This window comes from Cydia pomonella, chromosome 9, assembly GCF_033807575.1.
Source record: "Cydia pomonella isolate Wapato2018A chromosome 9, ilCydPomo1, whole genome shotgun sequence".
Lineage (NCBI taxonomy): Eukaryota > Metazoa > Arthropoda > Insecta > Lepidoptera > Tortricidae > Cydia > Cydia pomonella.
The window spans coordinates 808,532-836,508 of NC_084711.1; the positions used below are offsets into that span (position 1 = coordinate 808,532).

General features: G+C 38.5%; 1 protein-coding gene across 2 annotated transcripts; it reads right to left on the reverse strand.

The window, feature by feature from the left end:
• Positions 1-478: 478 nt before the first annotated feature.
• On the reverse strand, positions 479-27,962 carry LOC133521040 (uncharacterized). Of its 2 annotated transcripts, none has more exons than XM_061855764.1 (6): positions 27,462-27,962; positions 26,428-26,645; positions 22,086-22,273; positions 13,057-13,219; positions 8,631-8,778; positions 479-3,874 (listed from the first exon to the last, which is right to left on the reverse strand). In XM_061855764.1, exons 1-6 carry the CDS (start codon positions 27,578-27,580, stop codon positions 3,355-3,357), a joined length of 1,356 nt encoding a protein of 451 aa, XP_061711748.1. In that variant the 5' UTR covers positions 27,581-27,962; the 3' UTR covers positions 479-3,354. The 2 variants fall into 2 exon arrangements, with proteins under 2 accessions (XP_061711748.1, XP_061711749.1); XM_061855765.1 differs by lacking the exon at positions 27,462-27,962 and adding an exon at positions 27,000-27,387.
• Positions 27,963-27,977: the final 15 nt, after the last annotated feature.

The following is a 27,977-nucleotide window of genomic DNA, read 5'->3' on the forward strand; positions in this document are numbered from 1 at the left end:
TATATAAAAATATTTTGAACGGCTGTTAAATTTATCAAATTAAATAATTTTTATCATAAACAAAAATATTAGATTCTAAACGTCAGTATTTTAAAAGTTAAACTCAATTTTGCTACTAGATTTGTATGAATAAGTTACATAATTAAAAAAAAAGCTATAACTCCCTACAGAGTTAAGTATAGCTTTTTTTATCAATCCATAACTCCCGCGGGAACAATATAGGACTTTGGCACTTCCCCATCGTTCCCTAACAACCCGGAACGGTCCGGCCGTGACCAGCTAGCGCGCCCGGGGAGTGTACTGACACGGAACCAGACAGGCTTAATTTAAATTAACGGACTTTTACCACGGCCCTCGCTCGGCAAATTATTATCTAAAATAAAATATTTTTATTTGAAAGCATCTGGGTGTTTTCTTGCCCACCCAGCATTACCCGCTTCACCATTTTTTTTTATCTTAAATGCAATAAAACAATCAGTTAGAATAAAATATTTAATTCAAAACATCAATGAAAATATCCAATCTACATTTACAGTAAACGAAGGCATTAACATCACAATTGTATTGTTTGAATTCTTACTTTATGGTAACAAATACACAATATACATACATAACAAAATATTGAGTCTGGTCATTAGACATTTTTTATATCACGTCGGGAGTCAAGTCATACAGTCCGCCTGAGAGTAATCGGTTACCATGGCCTATGGCCTATGCTCTACGACTGCAACTCCACCAATACACTCAATTGCACGAGTTTCCATACTAAGTGACCCGCTTTATTAGCGTTAAAAATGTATACAGGTAAATTACATGATTATTGATTACGTAGGCTTTGAACTTAACCTTTATTGCTATTTTTGGGCCCAATGACTATAAAAGTCTGCGCAAATTAGCGCAGCGCACACCGCGAGCGTCGAAGCCAACCTCTGATGCCGCGGAGTAAAAATCCGTGATGCTCCGAGATCGGTCTCAGAGCATTCTAATTTATATCTTAATGTAATTCAAATAGAAAACAATACAATAATACATTTTACTCTTTTTAAATCGTTAAAGTTTACGTACTGAATTTGAGTCAGTAATAAAAGCAACAGTGACCTAGTTACCATACACAATCAAACATACATAAACTCATTTATACATACGGGAACAATAGAACATGCTATGACACAATCAGACAGCTGTGGACATTTTAGCTTAACTTTAAAATGTACATCTAAAAACCAATTTGCACGACACATTGCACATTGTTAAAGACTTAAACTATGACTAAAAATTTGTTTCTTAAAAACATATACAAAATGCAAGGCCATTCACATCGATAATATAAAATAAAAATATTTGAAAACGATTATGTCTTGAAGAATAACGTCGTTTTTAACTGTTTTTGACCTACATTGCCATATGACTTAATTTCGCATTAATATTTTATAAAAAGTACATTCTAGAACTATATAAAGATTTCAAAGAACTATAAAAAAGATGGAAGAGAAGAATTAGGCAAGAAGATTAAGGTATAAAATTGTGCGTCATAAGATGTGAATTACACGTGATGTATAAAATGCATTAGAATTAGCACCAGTCCTCGTCTATCTAAATCTACTAAAGGCCTTTCCCACAATGTCCAAGTAAAGTCCTTATGTTTTATGTCCAAGGATTTATGTTTAATTTGGATGGTGTAAGATTCAAAATGCAATGACACAAAAGTGAACGAATAATTCCTGTACTAACTAAACTTAGGTCCCTTGGAACCAAATTGGGAATTTGTCTCGATAATAGTTTACTGTATGTTTTGTGTAATCAAGTGTGGATTTGCCTGAAAGCTTGTCGTGTCTTAGGGCCTGTTTCACAATGTCCAAGTAAAGTCCTGAATACGTTACTTGCCACTTATCTGACGAATAAAGTCGTTTGCGTTTCACAATCTTCATATAAGCTTAACTGGTAGATCAATACCTTTACAACTGAAAGTAGTTTTATCTGGCAGTTAATTTATTTGTTAATTAGCTATGCAATACTTTACTCAGACCTTGTGAAACAGGCCCTAAATGGTTCATAGATCGATTTGACAAACAAAAGTTGTCACTCCTGTAGACAGTTTGCAGTATTTGTGTATATAACTTAAAATTATATCACACATGGTTCATATAAAAGGAGTACAGATGTAGTGAATAATCCTTTCCTATCGTATTTTCTCGGGATCGTTCGTATTTGTCATGCTACTTCAGTCAACCTCAGTACATTTTGTACTGAGGTTGACTGAAATAGCATAACACGTTCGTACGTTTCCGTAAAAAAACGATGGGAAATGATTATTGACTACATCGTACCCCTTTAGGGCCAGAGCACAACGGACGCGTGTGCGTAGACGTGCACGTGCACTAAAACGTTGGAGCCGTGCACGCGCACGTCACGCAAGCGGTTTGCCGTCTCTCATAAGGATCTGTACATTACAACGCGCATGTCTGCGCACACGCAGCAGGCGTACACAGGTCTCTAGGGGTCTGTTTCACAAAGTCTGAGAAAAGTATTGGATAGCTTATTGTGTCATTTTCAATCAAATGGTACCATTCGGTCGCTTGCCATAAGGACGCTTTGACAGGTTATTCGTATAAAGATACAAGCAAATATCGTCCTCATGGTAAGAGACAAAGTGGTACCTTTTGATTGAAAATTACACAATTAACAAAGAAATTAACTGCCAGATAAAACTTCCTGCAAAACGTAGCACTTTTTCTACCAATTGAGCTTGTATTGTATTGTATTGTAGTTCGGGCGATTTTCCGCAACTCGACGACTGGCGCCTATTTTGCGTGACAAGGGGGGGTGGAGGGTCGGCTACTCTTGCCAGCCCAACTCCAATTGAGCTTATTAGAAGATTGTGAAACCAACGATGACTTTATTCGTAAGATAGGTGGCAATATTCATTATTCATTGAGTTAATCAGGACTTTACCTGGACATTGTGAAACGGACCCTAAATGGATAACGATTCAAATAAAAAATGAATTGTTGTGTAATACTTAAACAAGTGAAATTACTGGATATTGGCACATTGTGGTTTCGAGGTGATATAGGATAAACTACCCGGTTGATGTGACCACACAAATGATGCCCTTCAAATACCATAGGCCGATAGATCATGCCTTAGGTTAAAACTTTTTAGTGCTCTATAGTCGTCTTTTTCAGTGGACGTAACTGCGTTATTTTATTGTCTTAAAGTTAAAGGCACTTGGTATAAAAAAAAAAACTTTTTGTTGTTCAGTCTGAAAAAATACGTTCCATAATTTCCAACAGCCAAAATACCGACACGGCATAGATGCCGACAAAATTATAACCTAACACATAGTCTTTGCACTCAATTCGTAGTGAGCAACACTTCTTTCTTCCTTTTAGGGAACTTTAATAACTTTTTAAAGAAACTTTTCTTCTTCTTCTTGCTTAAATCGTTGAGGGAGGCACTTTCCGTTCTCCGCGGGTCCAGCAAAGACAGAGACGTCACAGAAACAGACAGGCTAGTTGAGGGTACGTCTGGTAAAGCTATAGTAGTCGTGGTGTGTTGAGACGCACAGCCTTCGGAAAGGGTGCTAGCTTGGGTGTTGCTGCTCGGTTGAGCTACATGAAGGCTAGGCTGACCGTTGGCCTGGATGGCGGGTACTCCGTGGGGCTGACCGTTGGCCTGGATGGCGGGTACTCCGTGGGGCTGACCGTTGGCCTGGATGGCAGGTACTCCGTGGGGCTGACCGTTGGCCTGGATGGCGGGTACTCCGTGGGGCTGACCGTTGGTGATCTTCAGCTGGCTGCCGTTCAGCCTGAGTTGGCTGCCGCTGGTGATCTCTTGGATTCGCACTGAGTTAGTGGGATTTGGGGGGAGTAACCTGTTAAAGACATTTGTATAATTAATACAATATCTAATTGGGGGGGGGGAGTAACTTGTTAAATAAAGTTGTGTAATTGGGAGAATCAACTTTTTAGCGTCACTCGTTGCCATGGTTACGATTAGTTGTCCAGGGGACAAAAGTTCATTGAAATACTGATTTTACGGTACATAAATGTATCAAACTTGCGTTTTTGTGGTCGTTATAACCAATGTCCATAATGGGCCCCCTACTAAGCATGTTAATAGAACGGCATACAACGTCTCTTCAAACAAACGGTGCCACTGTTGTCCCTTGGACAACGGGACAGGATAACAAAACAAAAAAAGTTGATTCACCCATTTAATACAATATGTAATTGGGGGGGGGTGAGTAACTTGTTAAATAAAGTTGTGTAATTAATACAATATGTAATTGGGGGGGGGAGTAACTTGTTAAATAAAGTTGTGTAATTAATACAATATGTAATTGGGGGGGTGAGTAACTTGTTAAAGAAATTTGTATAATTAATACAATATCTAATTGGGGGGGGGGGGAGTAACTTGTTAAATAAAGTTGTGTAATTAATACAATATGTAATTGGGGGGGTAACTTGTTAAAGAAATTTGTATAATTAATACAATATCTAATTGGGGGGGGGGGGGGGGGGAGTAACTTGTTAAATAAAGTTGTGTAATTAATACAATATGTAATTGGGGGGGTGAGTAACTTGTTAAAGAAATTTGTATAATTAATACAATATCTAATTGGGGGGGGGGGGGAGTAACTTGTTAAATAAAGTTGTGTAATTAATACAATATGTAATTGGGGGGGTGAGTAACTTGTTAAAGAAATTTGTATAATTAATACAATATCTAATTGGGGGGGGGAGTAACTTGTTAAATAAAGTTGTGTAATTAATACAATATCTAATTGGGGGGGGGGGAGTAACTTGTTAAATAAAGTTGTGTAATTAATACAATATGTAATTGGGGGGGTGAGTAACTTGTTAAAGAAATTTGTATAATTAATACAATATCTAATTGGGGGGGGGGGGGAGTAACTTGTTAAATAAAGTTGTGTAATTAATAGAGATGTGCCGACTAGTCGCCGACTAGTCGGGAAAGCCGACTATCCGGCTACATTTATAGTCGGCGACTAGTCGGCGACTAGTCGGCAAAATGAGCCGAATAGTCGGCTGCCTAGATCTTCCAAAAAAATAAGGAAATAAAATAAAAAACCACCATACTCGAAGTGTTTGCCGATTGGTACCAGTCCACCTCACGAAATAAGTACTTGGCATTGATTACTTTACTTGAATCACCTTCAACATCGTCAAAAAATGTCCACACGCGTGATTTTCTTTTAGACATAATGTTTATAAAGATCACTACTTGTTTATGTTAAACTTTTAAACAACAATTACGATTCGTTTTGTATGTTTTTCTAATAATAACACACCGGAGCAACAAGTGAATCGGAAAGGTAAACAAAACTAGTCAAAACATGAAAACGCAACCACGTGCGGCAGCGAATCAGGCGACCCGAACGTTCCCGATTACGCCCGAACTTAGGCGAAGACCATAGTCGGCTACGCCGACTAGTCGGCCGACTAATCGGCCACCTGACTGCCGACTAGTCGGCTAGTCGGCTAGTCGGCCAAAACCGTAGTCGGCACATCTCTAGTAATTAATACAATATGTAATTGGGGGGGTAACTTGTTAAAGAAATTTGTATAATTAATACAATATCTAATTGGGGGGGGGGGGGGGGGAGTAACTTGTTAAATAAAGTTGTGTAATTAATACAATATGTAATTGGGGGGGTGAGTAACTTGTTAAAGAAATTTGTATAATTAATACAATATCTAATTGGGGGGGGGGGGAGTAACTTGTTAAATAAAGTTGTGTAATTAATACAATATGTAATTGGGGGGGTGAGTAACTTGTTAAAGAAATTTGTATAATTAATACAATATCTAATTGGGGGGGGGGAGTAACTTGTTAAATAAAGTTGTGTAATTAATACAATATCTAATTGGGGGGGGGGAGTAACTTGTTAAATAAAGTTGTGTAATTAATACAATATGTAATTGGGGGGGTGAGTAACTTGTTAAAGAAATTTGTATAATTAATACAATATCTAATTGGGGGGGGGGAGTAACTTGTTAAATAAAGTTGTGTAATTAGTACAATATCTAATTGGGGGGGGAGTAACTTGTTAAATAAAGTTGTGTAATTAATACAATATGTAATTGGGGGGGGTGAGTAACTTGTTAAAGAAATTTGTATAATTAATACAATATCTAATTGGGGGGGGGGGGAGTAACTTGTTAAATAAAGTTGTGTAATTAATACAATATGTAATTGGGGGGGTGAGTAACTTGTTAAAGAAATTTGTATAATTAATACAATATCTAATTGGGGGGGGGGGAGTAACTTGTTAAATAAAGTTGTGTAATTAATACAATATGTAATTGGGGGGGTGAGTAACTTGTTAAAGAAATTTGTATAATTAATACAATATCTAATTGGGGGGGGGGAGTAACTTGTTAAATAAAGTTGTGTAATTAATACAATATCTAATTGGGGGGGGGGGAGTAACTTGTTAAATAAAGTTGTGTAATTAATACAATATGTAATTGGGGGGGTGAGTAACTTGTTAAAGAAATTTGTATAATTAATACAATATCTAATTGGGGGGGGGAGTAACTTGTTAAATAAAGTTGTGTAATTAATACAATATCTAATTGGGGGGGGGGAGTAACTTGTTAAATAAAGTTGTGTAATTAATACAATATGTAATTGGGGGGGGTGAGTAACTTGTTAAAGAAATTTGTATAATTAATACAATATCTAATTGGGGGGGGGGGAGTAACTTGTTAAATAAAGTTGTGTAATTAGTACAATATCTAATTGGGGGGGGAGTAACTTGTTAAATAAAGTTGTGTAATTAATACAATATGTAATTGGGGGGGGTGAGTAACTTGTTAAAGAAATTTGTATAATTAATACAATATCTAATTGGGGGGGGGGGGAGTAACTTTTTAAATAAAGTTGTGTAATTAATACAATATGTAATTGGGGGGGTGAGTAACTTGTTAAAGAAATTTGTATAATTAATACAATATCTAATTGGGGGGGGGGGGGAGTAACTTGTTAAATAAAGTTGTGTAATTAATACAATATGTAATTGGGGGGGTGAGTAACTTGTTAAAGAAATTTGTATAATTAATACAATATCTAATTGGGGGGGGGGAGTAACTTGTTAAATAAAGTTGTGTAATTAATACAATATCTAATTGGGGGGGGGGAGTAACTTGTTAAATAAAGTTGTGTAATTAATACAATATGTAATTGGGGGGGTGAGTAACTTGTTAAAGAAATTTGTATAATTAATACAATATCTAATTGGGGGGGGGGGAGTAACTTGTTAAATAAAGTTGTGTAATTAGTACAATATTTAATTGGGGGGGGAGTAACTTGTTAAATAAAGTTGTGTAATTAATACAATATGTAATTGGGGGGGGTGAGTAACTTGTTAAAGAAATTTGTATAATTAATACAATATCTAATTGGGGGGGGGAGTAACTTGTTAAATAAAGTTGTGTAATTAATACAATATGTAATTGGGGGGGTGAGTAACTTGTTAAAGAAATTTGTATAATTAATACAATATCTAATTGGGGGGGGGGGGGAGTAACTTGTTAAATAAAGTTGTGTAATTAATACAATATGTAATTGGGGGGGGTGAGTAACTTGTTAAAGAAATTTGTATAATTAATACAATATCTAATTGGGGGGGGGGGGAGTAACTTGTTAAATAAAGTTGTGTAATTAATACAATATGTAATTGGGGGGGGTGAGTAACTTGTTAAAGAAATTTGTATAATTAATACAATATCTAATTGGGGGGGGGGGGGGGAGTAACTTGTTAAATAAAGTTGTGTAATTAATACAATATGTAATTGGGGGGGGTGAGTAACTTGTTAAAGAAATTTGTATAATTAATACAATATCTAATTGGGGGGGGGGGAGTAACTTGTTAAATAAAGTTGTGTAATTAATACAATATGTAATTGGGGGGGGTGAGTAACTTGTTAAAGAAATTTGTATAATTAATACAATATCTAATTGGGGGGGGGGGGGAGTAACTTGTTAAATAAAGTTGTGTAATTAATACAATATGTAATTGGGGGGGGTGAGTAACTTGTTAAAGAAATTTGTATAATTAATACAATATCTAATTGGGGGGGGGGGGGGGAGTAACTTGTTAAATAAAGTTGTGTAATTAATACAATATGTAATTGGGGGGGGTGAGTAACTTGTTAAAGAAATTTGTATAATTAATACAATATCTAATTGGGGGGGGGGGGGGGGGAGTAACTTGTTAAATAAAGTTGTGTAATTAATACAATATGTAATTTGAGGGGAGTAACCTGTTAAAGATATTTGTATAATTAATACAATATGTAATTTAACGGTATCCTAGCCTTGTCGGTTGTGACCCCTACGAAGCAGGAGGTCCCGGATTCGAATCTCGGTAAGGGCATTTATTTGTGTGTTCATCACGAGTATTTGTTCCTGAGTTATGGATGTTATCTATGTATTTATTTATGTCAATATGCTTTTATTGTACTTCAATGTCTAGTAAGCGGCCAGGCAAGTCCAAGTTTAGTGGAAATAACCCAGTGATTCTCGAGGAAGGTTTCGGCGTATAATTAGTTAACCCGTGCGAAGCCGGGGTGGGTCTAGCGTAGTAATTGCTGGAACAGTACCGCGGCGTGCGGTCCGCGTCCACCGAGCGCGCCAGGCGGTCCCAGAAGTTGTACGCCGCCGAGCGCACGTGCAGCGCGAACAGGTAGCGGAACTGCGGCGGCAGCGTGCACTCGCGGTACACGCACGGAATCAGCCTGTGCTTCCTCTCTGATAACAATATTATTATTTTATTTTATTTCAAAATATGACGTGTCCAATGCACCATGAAACTTAAAATTAACATAAAACTAACGGGTACACAAAAATTACACAAAACAATCAGGTACAAACGAATAATCACAATTACAATACTATTAATAATTACACTTTACGACCGGTTTGGCCTAGTGGGTAGTGAAGGGTCACTACCTAGGAAGCTGATGGTCCCGGGTTCAAATCCTGGTAAGGGCATTTATTCGTGTGATGAGCATGGATATTTGTTCCTGAGTCATGGGTGATTTCTATGTATTTAAGTATTTATAAATATTTATATATTATATATATCGTTGTCTAAGTACCCTCAACACAAGCCTTATTGAGCTCCCTGTGGGACTTAGTCAATTTGTGTAATAATGTCCTATAATATTTATTTATTAATTTACTTTAACATATGTAGGCCTCGCATCCATCATCTCACAGAATCTTAGGCATTCATTTCTCACAGCCGCCCATCGCCACGCAAACAGGTCGCATTCAACTATGTGCGAGGGCACGGAGCAGCGGGGAGTTCCGCTGGCAAAGCCAACAGATCGCATCGCCGCGGTCTGAGGGCTATCCTGGGTGCAGTCGCACAATTCGACTCACCAATAGGGTTGTTTCCAATTTTTTGAAACGCTCGTATTACGTTTTATATTAACTAAAAGTTGCCCTAAAATTCAACTTTTATACTAAAAACGGCTTTAAATATGTTAAATTAACAAAATATATTTTGACAGTTGCTTTCGCGCCCAAAACGCTCTTTGAAAATTGTGTGACGTCACAGTTTACGGTTTGACACATAACTACATACGCACGTAGAAGATAAGAACTGTCAACTGACATTTGTCATTTGTTGTTTATCGCTTAACTGTCAACAGTGTCAATCCGAGAGTTGTGACGTCATCAGAATCTTCAATGTCGTTTCGAGTTTGGTCACGTGACGTGTGCCAAAAGATATTTTAAATTCAATATTTACAAAAATATGGTCATTACAGATCCCCTAAAAGTAGTTTAACATGTTCTTATAATCAGTTCAAAAGAATTTATTGGGATACAATTCTGCCCTAAGATTTGTAGATGGAAACAACCCTATTCTGGACAGTCCGAATCACCGCGCAGGGTCCGACACGCAAACATCAACAAGCTAAGGCTACGTCTCACCTCCAAAGAGTTGTAACCTAATGCCCCCAGGAGATACTTTGTCGGATAAAGAAACGGGTAAATTCCAAACATTTTCTTGTATACAAACCTTACTATAATGTGTAAGCGTGTTACGCAAACCTAAATAGGTACTTATTTATAATACGAGACGAAACGTAATAAAGGTCATTCTACGAACAGAGTAATACTGAGTTTTAAAAGTTAAATAATTTTCATAAAAAAAAATACGTCGGTAGCAAACAAGCATACGGTCCACCTGATGGTAAACAGTCTCCGTATCCTATGTACCCCTGCAACTCCAGATTAAGTATTTTACTTCAAATACAAATAATTCATTGAAAACCTTTTTAAATGGTGTGACGACATCGCGAGCTGATGAGTTCCGTCATGGGCCCGTAGAGGATCGCGCCGGGACGCAAGCTAAGCTTTGTTATAGTATTTTTCCTACTCCTCTACTGTTATCTGTCATTTATGCATTCATTAACACGAATATAAGAACATACATAAAAGGTTTCAAGAAAAGTCTATATTGTCTATTCCTCATAAAAGCTCTTGTGCTTTTATACGCTATAACGTTACTGCGATTAATGGCTACCAACCTAACAAAACCAAAACGAATACAGTTTTAAACTAAGTGCATTGCTGCCAACTTACAAAATATTCATTTGGTTGCATAGTAAAAATAATTACTTCATAAGTCAGAAACACGCATGTGACACCCGTAATATAGCAACACCCATAGACTACGAAGACCGCTTAGCGTTGCTTGTTAGTCTCCGTAGGCTACGGTGGCCAAAATTGAGAAAAAACTGTCCAAAAAATTAATTTAGCATGTAGCAAGTACCAGGGCCTCATGAGTTACGAGGAGGTGTCGCCGACCGGCCGGCCGCGGCCCGGGGCGGGCCGGGCGCGTAACAAGGTATGCTCGCGCGTCTTGGTTAAATACTTTTGCTGTAATTTGTTTACCTAAATTAAGATTTATTTTTGTTGACTCGTAGGAAAAATATTGTATGCAACGTAACTTAACTACGTTAACGTAACTACGCCTTCGGCTCCGGCTCACATTGTAACTCACGCCACTCGCCTTTTTTGACCCTTCTAAAATACTATTATGCAACAGTTGTATAAGAAGGGTCAAAAAAGGCGAGTGGCGTGAGTTACAATGTGAGCCGGAGCCGAAGGCGTAGGCGAACATTGTAAAGGAACACGCCACGAGAATTTTTTGACCTACTTATACAACGTTGCATACAATATTTTTCCTACGAGTCAACAAAAATAAATCTTAATTTAGGTAAACAAATTACAGCAAAAGTATTTAACCAAGACGCGCGAGCATACCTTGTTACGCGCCCGGCCCGCCCCGGGCCGCGGCCGGCCGGTCGGCGACACCTCCTCGTAACTCATGAGGCCCTGGTACTTGCTACTTGCTAAATTAATTTTTTGGACAGTTTTTCTCAATTTTGGCCACCGTGGCCTACGGAGACTAACAAGCAACGCTAAGCGGTCTTCGTAGTCTATGGGTGTTGCTATATTACGGGTGTCACATGCGTGTTTCTGACTTATGAAGTAATTATTTTTACTATGCAACCAAATGAATATTTTGTAAGTTGGCATCAATGCACTTAGTTTATAGTATTTTATGCAACAGTTGTATAAGAAGGGTCAAAAAAGGCGAGTGGCGTGAGTTACAATGTGAGCCGGAGCCGAAGGCGTAGGCGAACATTGTAAAGGAATACGCCACGAGAATTTTTTAACCTACTTATACAACGTTGCATACAATATTTTTCCTACGAGTCAACAAAAATAAATCTTAATTTAGGTAAACAAATTACAGCAAAAGTATATAGCCAAGACGCGCGAGCATACCTTGTTACGCGCCCGGCCCGCCCCGGGCCGCGGCCGGCCGGTCGGCGACACCTCCTCGTAACTCATGAGGCCCTGGTACTTGCTACTTGCTAAATTAATTTTTTGGACAGTTTTTTCTCAATTTTGGCCACCGTAGCCTACGGAGACTAACAAGCAACGCTAAGCGGTCTTCGTAGTCTATGGGTGTTGCTATATTACGGGTGTCACATGCGTGTTTCTGACTTATGAAGTAATTATTTTTACTATGCAACCAAATGAATATTTTGTAAGTTGGCAGCAATGCACTTAGTTTAAAACTGTATTCGTTTTGGTTTTGTTAGGTTGGTAGCCATTAATCGCAGTAACGTTATAGCGTATAAAAGCACAAGAGCTTTTATGAGGAATAGACAATATAGACTTTTCTTGAAACCTTTTATGTATGTTCTTATATTCGTGTTAATGAATGCATAAATGACAGATAACAGTAGAGGAGTAGGAAATAGTATTTTATGCAACAGTTGTATAAGAAGGGTCAAAAAAGGCGAGTGGCGTGAGTTACAATGTGAGCCGGAGCCGAAGGCGTAGGCGAACATTGTAAAGGAATACGCCACGAGAATTTTTTAACCTACTTATACAACGTTGCATACAATATTTTTCCTACGAGTCAACAAAAATAAATCTTAATTTAGGTAAACAAATTACAGCAAAAGTATATAGCCAAGACGCGCGAGCATACCTTGTTACGCGCCCGGCCCGCCCCGGGCCGCGGCCGGCCGGTCGGCGACACCTCCTCGTAACTCATGAGGCCCTGGTACTTGCTACTTGCTAAATTAATTTTTTGGACAGTTTTTTCTCAATTTTGGCCACCGTAGCCTACGGAGACTAACAAGCAACGCTAAGCGGTCTTCGTAGTCTATGGGTGTTGCTATATTACGGGTGTCACATGCGTGTTTCTGACTTATGAAGTAATTATTTTTTACTATGCAACCAAATGAATATTTTGTAAGTTGGCATCAATGCACTTAGTTTAAAACTGTATTCGTTTTGGTTTTGTTAGGTTGGTAGCCATTAATCGCAGTAACGTTATAGCGTATAAAAGCACAAGAGCTTTTATGAGGAATAGACAATATAGACTTTTCTTGAAATCTTTTATGTATGTTCTTATATTCGTGTTAATGAATGCATAAATGACAGATAACAGTTGAGGAGTAGGAAAACATTATAATAGAAGAGAGTACAGACCTATGTTCCTGGCGTGGACATACTCCGTGTAGAAGCGATCGTCCAGGCTCTTGAAGAAGGCGGGCGAGTAGACGAGGATGGTGTGGCGACACCGCGAGCTGATCAGCTCCGTCATGGGCCCGTAGGGGATCGCGCCGGGACGTAGGCTGTGCTTTGTGAACAACTGTAACAATATACACAAACGGTTCATGGAACTAATCTGGAGAACGTTTTGGTTGAAATGGAAAAAGTTAAGAGGGAAGAATAGATTTCGAATCTAACGAAATAACGGTAATTTTTCTATGAAATTTTCGTTAACGTTTTCATTTTTGCTAAAAGGAAAACAACTTTCATCATCCAAACTGAATGATTTCCCTTTGTAATTTCGGGTCATCTAGCGACACTTGAGACCTAATTTTTACTGATCAGCGTATTCCGGGGCTCTTACCTTCTAGTAGCATTCCAGGTCTATCTTTTTTAATGATCGACAAATGTACGGTTGGTAAAACTTAAACATTTTGTCATCTCGTTGGCTCATGGAATTCATATAATTAAAAGTGCTTTGGAGTCAATTCAGGCTTGCCTTGGTTATTAGGCCAGCCACTACCACTTTTACGATTTATAGTCAAGGATGCAAGAATTCTATATATATAGTAGAAACTGATACATATTCTCTACTAAAATGACCCACTGTATCCCGTTTCCCATGATTAAGTTAGAATTTTTTTAATGTACAACACGTTTTCGCAGAGTTTCTTGTTTCGACTCCATTCTAACAAAAACAAATGTTTGAAAAAATAAAACGTTTTAAATTCAAGTATCTCAAAAAACTAGCTACAACTTTATTAACAGCATTTTTTGTTTATGTAGATAGCTTTATTTATAAGTCTACAGAACTTTTTTTTGTTATCACCTGTTAAGAGTCCTTATTCCTACAGACGAGCGTATTTTGTAAAATGCTTCCTTTTTCATTCAAGATTACGACGTAACTATTAGTATTTATTCAAAAACTGGTAACGTACTTTTCCTACTCCTCTACTCTTATCTGTCATTTATGCATTCATTAACACGAATATAAGAACATACATAAAAGGTTTCAAGAAAAGTCTATATTGTCTATTCCTCATAAAAGCTCTTGTGCTTTTATAAGCTATAACGTTACTGCGATTAATGGCTACCAACCTAACAAAACCAAAACGAATACAGTTTTAAATTAAGTGCATTGCTGCCAACTTACAAAATATTAATTTGGTTGCATAGTAAAAATAATTACTTCATAAGTCAGAAACACGCATGTGACACCCGTAATATAGCAACACCCATAGACTACGAAGACCGCTTAGCGTTGCTTATTAGTCTCCGTAGGCTACGGTGTCCAAAATTGAGAAAAAACTGTCCAAAAAATTAATTTAGCAAGTAGCAAGTACCAGGGCCTCATGAGTTACGAGGAGGTGTCGCTGACCGGCCGGCCGCGGCCCGGGGCGGGCCGGGCGCGTAACAAGGTATGCTCGCGCGTCTTGGCTATATACTTTTGCTGTAATTTGTTTACCTAAATTAAGATTTATTTTTGTTGACTCGTAGGAAAAATATTGTATGCAACGTTGTATAAGTAGGTCAAAAAATTCTCGTGGCGTATTCTTTTACAATGTTCGCCTACGCCTTCGGCTCCAGCTCACATTGTAACTCACGCCACTCGCCTTTTTTGACCCTTCTTATACAACTGTTGCATAAAATACTATAAATAATCGTTTCCTAAACTAGCGGCTCCAACAGTTCAAATTTTCATTTTCTCTTTTAAACCTCTTTTTTAATGAGTTTTTTTGGGAGTCTTTTCCAAATTTTGCAGTGAGATGTGGCGTTTCGGTTCTCAATTTTGCTGTAAACAAGAATCATTTGGTACATGAATGACTAAAATTTGATTCAACATATCTCGCACGAGGGGCTGGAATGATTAACAATCGAAGATTCATTTGAAAAAACTGATAAAATGCCTTCCGAGTTTTCTTCATTTTTTTGGCGAAAACAGGGTTTTATTATGTTTTTTTTCCGCAAATTGTACGCATATTTTGCTTTAAAAATAATATTATAGCAAACTGTAACTTTATGTTAACCTATAAAAAAAAATCATTACTATGGGACCTACATTGCCGTAAATTTATATATTTTTAAGAGTCCTTATTCCTACAGACGAGCGTATTTTGTAAAATGCTTCCTTTTTCATTCAAGATTACGACGTAACTATTAGTATTTATTCAAAAACTGGTAACGTACTTAAATAATCGTTTCCTAAACTAGCGGCTCCAACAGTTCAAATTTTCATTTTTCTCTTTTAAACCTCTTTTTTAATGAGTTTTTTTGGGAGTCTTTTCCAAATTTTGCAGTGAGATGTGGCGTTTCGGTTCTCAATTTTGCTGTAAACAAGAATCATTTGGTACATGAATGACTACAATTTGATTCAACATATCTCGTACGAGGGGCTGGAATGATTAACAATCGAAGAATCATTTGAAAAAACTGATAAAATACCTTCCGAGTTTTCTTCATTTTTTTGGCGAAAACAGGGTTTTATTATATTTTTTTTCCGCAAATTGTACGCATATTTTGCTTTAAAAATAATATTATAGCAAACTGTAACTTTATGTTAACCTATAAAAAAAAAATCATAACTATGGGACCTACATTGCCGTAAATTTATATTTTTTTAAAACACGTATAAATCACGCAGCAGCGACGCCCCGCTCTCAGTCCGCGCGGAGCGCGCTTAGAGGACGGACCTGTGCTCGATTGTCAGGCATTCGTTGCGATCGTAATCAGCTACGGAGTTCCGAGAAGTGCTATATACTGCGATTAGAAAATCTTAATAAAAGTTCATTTTTTACACTATGCTTAACAGACTCTCGCTTATTGATGGATTTTCAGTGGTCCTTTTTTTTTATACTACGTCGGTGGCAAACAAGCTTACGGCCCGCCTGATGGTAAGCAGTATCCGTAGCCTATGTACGCCTGCAACTCCTGAGGAGTTACATGCGCGTTGCCGACTCTAACCCCCTCCCGCCCCTCGTTGAGCTCTGGCAACCTTACTCACCGGCAGGAACACAACACTATGAGTAGGGTCTAGTGTTATTTGGCTGCGATTTTCTGAAAAACGCATTTTTACTTGAAATTACGTTAGGGTTTGCATTTGCATTATTATTTTTGACCCGGATGAAGTCCAAGTTCTCATGATGGAGTCAGGAGTTGGTCACTAGAACTCCTAATCTACTCATTATAATTCCATCGTGTTTGGGCTCAAAAGATTTGCCCTGACGAGCACCATAGATCTAGATGAGGCCCAGGGTCTCATGATGGAGTCAGGAGTTGGTCACCAGAACTCCTAATCTACTCATCATAACCTCATCGTGTTTGGGCTCAATAGAGTTGCCCTGACGAGCACCATCAATCTAGATGAGGTCCAGGGTCTTATGATGGAGTCAGGAGTTGGTCACTAGAACTCCTAATCTACTCATTATAATTCCAACGTGTTTGGGCTCATGAGATTTGCCATGACGAGCACCATCGACGTAGATGAGGTCCAGGGTCTCATGATGGAGTCAGGAGTTGGTCACCAGAACTCCTAATCTACTCATCATAACTCCATCGTGTTTGGGCTCAATAGAGTTGCCCTGACGAGCACCATCAATCTAGATCAGGTCCAGGGTCTCATGATGGACTCGGGAGTTGGTCACCAGAACTCCTAGTCTATTCATCATAACTCCATCGTGTTTGGGCTCAAAAGATTTGCCCTGACGAGTACCATCGATCTAGATTAAGTCGAGGGTCTCATGATGGACTCAAGAGTTGGTCACCAGAACTCCTAATCTATTCATCATAATGGTAATTTGATGGTGCTTGTCGGGGTAAATCTATTGAGCCCAAACACGATGGAGTTATGATAAATAGATTACGAGTTCTGGTGACAAACTCCTGACTCCATCATGAGACCCTGGACTTCATCTAGATCGATGGTACTTGTCAGGGCAAATCTTTTGAGCCCAAACACGATGGAATTATAATGAGTAGATTAGGAGTTCTAGTGACCAACTCCTGACTCCATCATGAGACCCTGAACATCATCTAGATTGATGGTGCTCGTGAGGGCAAATCTATTGAGCCCAAACACGATGGAGTTATGATGAGTAGATTAGGAATTATGGTGACCAACTCCTGACTCCATCATGAGACCCTGGACTTCATCTAGATCGATGGTACTCGTCAGGGCAAATCTTTTGAGCCCAAACACGATGGAATTATAATGAGTAGATTAGGAGTTCTGGTGACCAACTCCTGACTCCATCATGAGCCTCTGGACTTCATCTAGATCGATGGTACTCGTCAGGGCAAATCTTTTGAGCCCAAACACGATGGAATTATAATGAGTAGATTAGGAGTTCTAGTGACCAACTCCTGACTCCATCATGAGACCCTGGACTTCATTTAGATCGATGGTACTCGTCAGGGCAAATCTATTGAGCCCAAATACGATGGAATTATAATGAGTAGATTAGGAGTTCTAGTGACCTACTCCTGACTCCATCATGAGACCCTGGACTTCATCTAGATTGATGGTGCTCATCAGGGTAAATCTATTGAGCCCAAACTCGATGGAGTTATGATGAGTAGATTAGGAGTTCTGGGGAGTTCTGGTGACCAACTCCTGACTCCGTCATGAGACCCTGGACCTCATCTAGATCGATGGTGTTCGTCAGGGCAAATCTTTTGACAACGAAACACTATCTGTCTCTCTCTCGTACTAATATGCACAAACGATTGGCATCTTGGCTGGGCAGCATGGGTGCGTAGCCAACATGCCAAACGTTTACGATACGACAAGGAAACACTATCTGTCTCTCTATCGCACTAATATGCGCAATCGATTGGCTTCTTGGCTAGGGATCATGGGTGCGTAGCCAACATGCCAATCGTTTACGATACGACAACGAAACACTACTGTCTCTCTATCGCACTAATATACGCAAACGATTGGTATTTTGGCTAGGCACCAAGCAAGTGTGTGGCCAACATGCCAATCGTTTACGATACGACAACGAAACACTATCTGTCTCTTTATCGCACTAATATACTTTATTTATACCTGCAGTCATTTACTAACTTCTTCATTTTCCATTGGTGTGAAAGAGACAAAATAAAGAGCAAGGGTTATAGTACACTCTGTAGTCTGTACACTTAGTAGTAGTGTACATAAAAAAACTACTGTGCATATAAAATAAAATAAAGAGTGCCCATATGATATCATATAACACTAAAATTTATGTTGCTTGAAATTATATTGAAAACTATCAAGATTATTCTAGTCTGCATTGAAACGCGCGTCGCGTTGCCGGCGCTCGCGTACCGAGCGCCAACGCCATCTATCGAGCGTTATTTCGTGAAATCGGAGAACGCTCCAAGGATTAAGGGCTCTTAAAACACGTATAAATCACGCAGCACGGACGCCCCGCTCACAGTCCGCGCGGAGCGCGCTTAGAGGACGGACCTGTGCTCGATTGTAAGGCATTCGTTGCGTTCGTAATCAGCTACGGAGTTCCGAGAAGTGCTATATACTGCGATTAGAAAATCTTAATAAAAGTTCATTTTTTACACTATGCTTAACAACAGACTCTCGCTTATTGATGGATTTTCAGTGGTCCTTTTTTTTATACTACGTCGGTGGCAAACAAGCTTACGGACCACCTGATGGTAAGCAGTATCCGTAGCCTATGTACGCCTGCAACTCCAGAGGAGTTACATGCGCGTTGCCGACCCTAACCCCCTCCCTCCTCTCGTTGAGCTCTGGCAACCTTACTCACCGGCAGGAACACAACACTATGAGTAGAGTCTAGTGTTATTTGGCGGCGATTTTCTGAAAAACGCATTTTTACTTGAAATTACGTTAGGGTTTGCATTATTATTTTTGACCCGGATGAAGTCCAAGTTCTCATGATGGAGTCAGGAGTTGGTCACCAGAACTCCTAATCTACTCATTATAATCCAATCGTGTTTGGGCTCAAAAGATTTGCCCTGATGAACAACATCGATCTAGATGAGGTCCAGGGTCTCATGATGGAGTCAGGAGTAGATCACCAGGACTCTTAATCTACTTATCATAACTCCATCGTGTTTGGGCTCAATAGATTTGCCCTGACGAGCACCATCAATCTAGATAAAGTCCAGGGTCTCATGATGGAGTAAGGAGTTGGTCACTAGAACTCCTAATCTACTCATTATAATTCCATCGTGTTTGGGCTCAAAAGATTTGCCCTGACGAGCACCATAGATCTAGATGAGGTCCAGGGTCTCATGATGGAGTCAGGAGTTGGTCACCAGAACTCCTAATCTACTCATCATAACCTCATCGTGTTTGGGTTCAATAGAGTTGCCCTGACGAGCACCATCAATCTAGATGAGGTCCAGGGTCTCATGATTGAGTCAGGAGTTGGTCATTAGAACTCCTAATCTACTCATCATAACTCCATCGTGTTTGGGCTCAATAGATTTGCCCTGACGAACACCATCGATCTAGATGAGGTACAGGATCTCATGATGGAGTCAGGAGTTGGTCACCAGAACTCCTAATCTACTCATCATAACTCCATCGTGTTTGGGCTCAATAGATTTGCCCTGACGAGCACCATCGATCTAAATGAGGTTCAGGGTCTCATGATGGAGTCAGGAGTTGGTCACCAGAACTCCTAAACTACTCATCATAACCTCTTCGTGTTTGGGCTCAATAGATTTGCCCTGACGAGCACCATCAATCTAGATAAAGTCCAGGGTCTCATGATGGAGTCAGGAGTTGGTCACTAGAACTCCTAATCTACTCATTATAATTCCATCGTGTTTGGGCTCAAAAGATTTGCCCTGACGAGCACCATCGATCTAGATGAGGTCCGGGGTCTCATGCTGGAGTCAGGAGTTGGTCACCAGAACTCCATCGTGTTTGGGCTCAAAAGATTTGCCCTGACGAGCACCATCGATCTAAATGAGGTTCAGGGTCTCATGATGGAGTCAGGAGTTGGTCACCAGAACTCCTAATCTACTCATCATAACTCCATCGTGTTTGGGCTCAATAGATTTGCCCTGATGAACACCATCGATCTAGATGAGGTCCAGGGTCTCATGATGGAGTCAGGAGTTGGTCACCAGAACTCCTAATCTACTCATTATAATTACATCGTGTTTGGGCTCAAAAGATTTCGATAGATCGAAGATAGGTCGATGGTGCTCGTCAGGGCAAATCTATGGAGCCCAAACACGATGGAATTATAATGAGTAGATTAGGAGTTCTAGTGACCGACTCCTGACTCCATCATGAGACCGCGGACTTCAACTAGATTGATGGTGCTTGTCGGGGTAAATCTATTCAGCCCAAACACGATGGATATATAATGAGTAGATTAGGAGTTCTAGCACCAACTCCTGACTCCATCATGAGACCCTGGACCTCATCTAGATTGATGGTGCTCGTCAGGGCAACTCTATTGAGCCCAAACACGATGGAGTTATGATGAGTAGATTAGGAATTATGGTGACCAACTCCTGACTCCATCATAAGACCCTAAACCTCATTTAGATCGATGGTACTCATCAGGGCAAATCTATTGAGCCCAAACACGATGGAATTATAATGAGTACATTAAGAGTTCTGGTGACCAACTCCTGACTCCATCATGAGACCCTAGACTTCATTTAGATCGATGGTACTCGTCAGGGTAAATCTATTGACCCCAAACACGATGGAATTATAATTAGTAGATTAGGAGTTCTAGTGACCAACTCCTGACTCCATCATGAGACCCTGAACTTCATCTAGATTGATGGTGCTCATCAGGGCAAATCTATTGAGCCCAAACACGATGGAGTTATGATGAGTAGACTAGGAGTTCTGGGGAGTTCTGGTGACCAACTCCTGACTCCGTCATGAGACCCTGGACCTCATCTAGATCGATGGTGTTCGTCAGGGCAAATCTTTCGAGCCCAAACACGATGGAATTATAATGAATAGATTAGGAGTTCAGAGGGCCTACCGCGAACCACGTTCGACGAGTTACCTCCCTATCACACTTACGTACGAATTTACAAGTGCGACAGAGAGGCAACACGTCGAACGTGGTTCGCTTTAGGCCTCCTGGTGACCAACTCCTGACTCCATCATGAGAACCTGGATGGACTTCATTCGGGTCAAAAATAATAATTAATACAAACCCTAACGTGATTTCAAATAAAACTGAAACTCTATAGCACTAATGTGCGCAAACGATTGGCATCTTGACTAGACAGCATGGGTGCGTAGCCACCATGCCAAACGTTTACGATACGACAAGGAAACACTATGTCTCTCTATCGCACTAATATGTGCAATCGATTGGCTTCTTGGCTAGGTATCATGGGTGCGTAGCCAACATGCCAATCGTTTACGAAACGACAACGAAACACTATCTGTCTTTCTATCGCACTAACATGCGCAAACGATGCACCCATGGCGCCTAGCCAACATGACAATCTTTTACGTCACGACAACGAAACACTATCTGTCTCTCTATCGCACTAATATACTTTATTTATACCTGCAGTCATTTACTAATTTTTTCATTTTCCATTGGTGTGAAAGAGACAGAATAAAGAGCAAGGGTTGTAGTACACTCTGTAGTCTGTACACTTAGTAGTAGTGTACATAAAAAAAACTACTGTGCATATAAAATAAAATAAAGAGTGCCCATATGATATCATATAACACTAAAATTAATGTTGCTTGAAATTATATTGAAAACTATCAAGATTATTCTAGTCTGCATTGAAACGCGCGTCGCGTTGCCGGCGCTCGCGTACCGAGCGCCAACGCCATCTATCGAGCGTTATTTCGTGAAATCGGAGAATGCTCCAAGGAATAAGGGCTCTTAAGTAAGCTTGAAATAAATTTATTAAGCTTGAATTACCTCGGACGAAAAGGAAAAGGTTTGAGCCCGGTCAAATCCCGTTTTCATAAAGAACGGGTGGGACAATAAAATACGTACTTTGAATCCAATCTGCGACATATTGCTGATCATGACATCCACGAACTCCTGGTCTTCAGCAGCGTACAGCACCAGCGCGTCGTACTCCACCGGCGCCCCCAGGTCCACGTCGTCCATCGTCAGCAGCTGGTCGTTCTCTTCGGCAGGACAGTGCGGCACCATGCGGTTCTCAGTGGTCCATTTTTGTTCTGTTCGTATAAAAAGTATCAGTATAGTTGGTTAATATCTAACCCCCTTATTCATAAACGTCTACTAAAGTTACGATGCCGCTAATAATCGTTTGTCCCTTTCCATCATACCGATACGTCGGAAAGGGACAAACGATTATTAGCGGCATCGTTTCGTAACTTTAGTAGAAGTTTATTAATAAGGGGGTTAGTTTTTTTTATTGTATCAGAAAAGTTAAGTCTAAGAGAAATTGTGACTGCGGTATGCGGTTTTGTGGTAGCTGAATTGCCAAATGCCAACTTTTGAGAACATATTCTACATTAGTTGTCAAATTCTACATTAACTGTCTAAAATAATTTGCTTTAATAATTTCTTTGATTTTATTACAACTTTTTTTAAATATGGACCTAAAACCACAATGAACCTAAACTTGTCTGGTCTATGATGTGCAATAGGGCTAAGATGGTTGCCTGTTTATCGTCTGTCATCATGCCAGTTCCGTTCTAACTAGGATGTAAGTGCGAAAGTGACGCACGACCGGCACACAGGCGATAAAAACGCGACCATCCTATCGCTGCTGGTAGATTTAAATTTTAGATAAACTGTCGAGTTTTATCATCTGAACCGATATACATATAATACTGAATTGTAATCCAACTGATGTTAAATTAAATGGTTAAAAATTGTAAACATTAGACTTTTTCTTGTTAACTGACCATGGGAATAACGAATTAGTAATACAAACTGTGACGTATTTTGCGGTTTCACATTATTTACTAATAACACTGTTATTGACCTAAAGGTCCATAAGTAGGTTATCCTATAACTATTCAGTGACAGGAGTTTCCAGAGACATATTTAGTTATCATTTGATATTTGCCAGTTTTTTTTAATACCACGTTGGTGGCAAACAAGCATACGGCCCGCCTGATGGTAAGCAGTCTCCGTAGCCTATGTACGCCTGCAACTCCAGAGGAGTCACATGCGCGTTGCCGCCCCTTACACTCAGCACCCTCGTTGATGTACTGCAAAACGTTGTACGATAAACATGTAGGGATTGCAAATATTCGCAGCTTTCAGGTATTCGAATATTCCATTTTTTCTGACGAGGTATTCTAATGAAATTCAAATATTTTTCAGAAATAAGAAAATGAACGAGAAATCTGTTTTTTTTTATCGTTTTATTGAAAAATCATTTGCACATATTGCAATAACTAATGATATTTTGCAGAGATGCCCACATTTATAAAAAGCGGCCAAGTGCGAGTCGGACTCGCGCATGAAGGGTTCCGTACCATTTAAGACGTATTAAAAAAAAATCTACTTGCTAGATCTTGTTCAACATTTTACCACTTTGGACACAACTGTTTCTCGCGCAAACTATTCAGTTTAGAAAAAAATGATGTTAGGAACCTAAATATCATTTTTGAAGACCTATCCATAGATACCCCACACGTATGGGTTTGATGAAAAAATTTTTTTTTTAATTTATTGACGTATTAAAAAAAAACTATTCACTAGATCTCGTTCAAACCAATTTTCGGTGGAAGTTTGCATGGTAATGTATATCATATATTTTTTTTAGATTTTTCATTCTGTTATTTTAGAAGTTACAGGGGGGGGGACACACATTTTTTCACTTTGGAAGTGTCTCTCGCGCAAACTATTCAGTTTAGAAAAAAATGATATTAGAAACCTAAATATCATTTTTGAAGACCTATCCATAGATACCCCACACGTATGGGTTTGATGAAAAAAAATTTTTTTTTTAATTTTTATGACGTATTAAAAAAAAACTACTTACTAGATCTCGTTCGAACCAATTTTCGGTGGAAGTTTGCATGGCAATGTATATCATATATTTTTTTTAGATTTTTCATTCTGTTATTTTAGAAGTTACAGGGGGGGGGGACACACATTTTTTTCACTTTGGAAGTGTCTCTCGCGCAAACTATTCAGTTTAGAAAAAAATGATATTAGAAACCTAAATATCATTTTTGAAGACCTATCCATAGATACCCCACACGTATGGGTTTGATGAAAAAAATTTTTTTTTTTAAATTTTTATGACGTATTAAAAAAAAACTACTTACTAGATCTCGTTCGAACCAATTTTCGGTGGAAGTTTGCATGGCAATGTATATCATATATTTTTTTTAGATTTTTCATTCTGTTATTTTAGAAGTTACGGGGGGGGGGACACACTTTTTACCACTTTGGAAGTGTCTCTCGCGCAAACTTTTCAGTTTAGAAAAAAATGATATTAGAAACCTCAATATCATTTTTAAAGACCTATCCATAGATACCCCACACGTATGAGTTTGATGAAAAAAGATTATTTGAGTTTCAGTTCTAAGTATGGGGAACCCCCAAAATTTATTGTTTTTTTTCTATTTTTGTGTGAACATCATAATGCGGTTCATAGAATACATCTACTTACCAAGTTTGAACAGTATAGCTTTTATAGTTTCGGAAAAAAGTGGCTGTGACAGAATCGGACAGACAGACGGACATGACGAATCTATAAGGGTTCCGTTTTTTGCCATTTGGCTACGGAACCCTAAAAACGAGTCGAAACGCAAAAATTAGACGTATTCAATATTTCTAGATAAAACTTTTAGTATAAATGCATTGTTGTGTGAATTAATATTGTTATTACTATGTATAACCATCCAAACACGTAAGAGAAAAAAATAAATTAGTAGGTAATTATTTTCCGATTTACATTTAATATATATATTTATTTATAGTACATTTAATATATATATGTATTATGAACTGCTCTATTCCAGTGGTTGTGTGAGAGTAGACGGACAGTTGAGTGGTTTAGCATCGAAAAGTGTTAGGCAAGGATGTGAGGCGGCATCGTGGCTGTTTAATCTACTCATGGACAGTAGTTTGCATTGTATCGTTTGAGAAATGATGAATGTGGGCTGTGAATGAGTGGGTTACTCGACAAATGTCTTTTTAGATGGCCTGGTATTGCTAGTGTCATCGGTTGAAGGGTTGCAAGAGATGGTAACTAGAATGCATGGGTCTTTTGAAAGGAAAGAAATGAAAATAAATGTAAGCAAGATGAAAGTAATGGTATTTGGAAAGGGAGAAAATATGACAAACAGTGAAATTTTGATTGGTCAAGAAAGAGTGGAACAAGTAAGAGTTTATGTATCTGGGAAGCTTGTTCACTAGGGACGGTTAGCATGATAATTAAAGACATTGAAAGTAGAGTAAATGATGGAGATCGTGTGAATGGAGCACTTAGGAATTAGTGAAAGAAGTCTAATAAAGAGAGTGTATAAGGGAGAAGTTGAAAGCAGAGCTGGAAGGAGTAGACCTCGGCGGACTTTGTCTGATCAAATCTGAGAAATCCTGATATTTTTTTTATTTTTGATGGAGTCAGGTTTAGCTGTAATTTTACGAAGCCTATAGAGAGAAATCAATAAAAATATTATTTTCTTCGCATTTGGATACAAACCGTTCCTCATTCACTGTAAAAATAGCCAGCAAAACACAGACACTGTAACTAGAGCGAATAAAATAGATTTTTCGAGTAATAAAAAATATTCGAATATTCGATAAATGAGTGGCCAAATATTTGAATATGAAAACAGGTCAAATATTTGACAAATTCGAATGTTCGAATTGCAAGCCCTATACACATGTGAATAAGGTAATTCACAACTTGTGTCAATTTAAAACACTCCCTTTGGTTGTGTTTTAATTTATCAGCACTTGTTGTGAATTACCTATTTTCTGCACTTGTATCATAAATAACTATAATAACTATACATTGGGTTTTTGGTGCGGGAATGAATTTGTGTATTTATAACTTTGTTTACTGTATAATAATTACCAAACTATGAATTAAAACAAGGTAGTAAGCACCAAATGTGCTTAAAAATATTAAAATAATATTGGTTTTTACAAATTTTACCAATTTATTTTCTGGGGTAGAACATTCCTGCATTAAAAACCCTGATGTATGTTTAAAACCCTTAGCTGGCCTGCTACTATGACATCCACTGATGAACATGCAGATGGCATGCAGGCACATGAATATAGCAAACTAGCCAGAGGAGATATATTGCTTTCAAGACTATATTTTTTCCTGGCTAGCTTATTATCTAAAACTTGAGAGCAAACTTACTGTACTACTTTTTAAATATAAGTATACCTGTGTTCACAAGTCTGTTGGCATTGGCCAGGTTCTGCAGATCGTCTCTGATGTCATATCTGTCAATGGTCTCCAGGTGCCGGAACAGGTGGTGCACCAAAGCTGCCTCCTTCTCGTTCTGGAGCCATGTCTCCAGAATCCACTTAACCATATTTTCGTGTCTGCTTTCTGCATCTTGGGCTGTTATTCCTATTAGATTGGCTAAGCCTCTCCAATCCCTGAAAAATATTATGGCTTAATAAAAAAATATATAAAAAAGTGGCTGTGACAGAATCGGACAGACAAACGGACATGACGAATCTATAAGGGTTCCGTTTTTTGCCATTTGGCTACGGAACCCTAAAAAAGTGCTTAGTATTAACATTTACTGCCAAAACATGCTACGTGTGTTCATTTGGTATTGGAAATGGGGCGCTTGGCACCTAATTATTATCCCTTAAATTTTGTTGAGAGTCTAAACCTCTGTGACACTCAATAGTAGTAATGGTTCTGGTAACAATAAAATTACAAAATAAGGTGAAAGGTTTTTGAACATTGTTGACGTAGGGTTATTTACAATTAACATTATTTACGGGCTTGGTTTCCGCAACTCGACATCCTATTTCGCGCCTATTTTGCGTGGTTTGACGTAGGGTTAAATAAAATACATAATGAATAAAACACTAGTTTTGTGTAAAGTCTGACGTCTTTTTAAGTGTATGTTGTACAGGAAAGGTTTCTCCAAAACAATGCAACTCTCCTGTGACATAACAGCCTAGTGTTACCCAACACGGAAATACTTTGTAAATGTTACAGAAGTCAGTTACAGTTCAGAAAGTCCAGAATTAGGACCCTCACATTGCGTTATCAGCAAGTATTGGTACAGTAGACGTCAAATATATGTTTACATTTTTCGCCTTATTACTAGTTATTACAAAGGGGTAAGGTGCAAAAGAGTAAACATATCTTTGACGTCTACTGTACTCCAAACGTCATATCAAAACATCGATCAAAACAGTGTATTGCCGCACAAATATATTCAAAGTAAAACTTACCTGGGCAGTTTACCCGGTCCATAACTGGGAAATAATCTCCTTGTATTCAGACGATGAAGTATGTTTAAAGCCTCTTTCGTGAAATGGCAAACCGACACAAAAGACACGTCTGTGGTCATTTTACTTCAAATGCAACTGCAGACACTCTTAAGAATTATAAATTAACTCCATCCACTATAAACAAATACGAGTTAACACTTCTTTTCACTAATCACTATAACAGAGACATTACAGCACATTACTCATTCAGAAATAAAATAAAATAGTGCTCAACAAGTAAACAGTATTGCCATTATTGCCAGCCCACATAGGTCATTCATGAATTTGTAACATTTGTCATAAATTTCCGATAATATGCTAAAAATGACACCTATTCAACCATATTAATTGATAAATCAAAATAATTTTAATCAGTAAAAATATTTGTGTAGTAACAAAAAAATTATCAGTTGTTTTATACTAATTGTTTAGGCCTCAAAAAATATTTCGAAAGAACACAAAACTTTCTCATACACC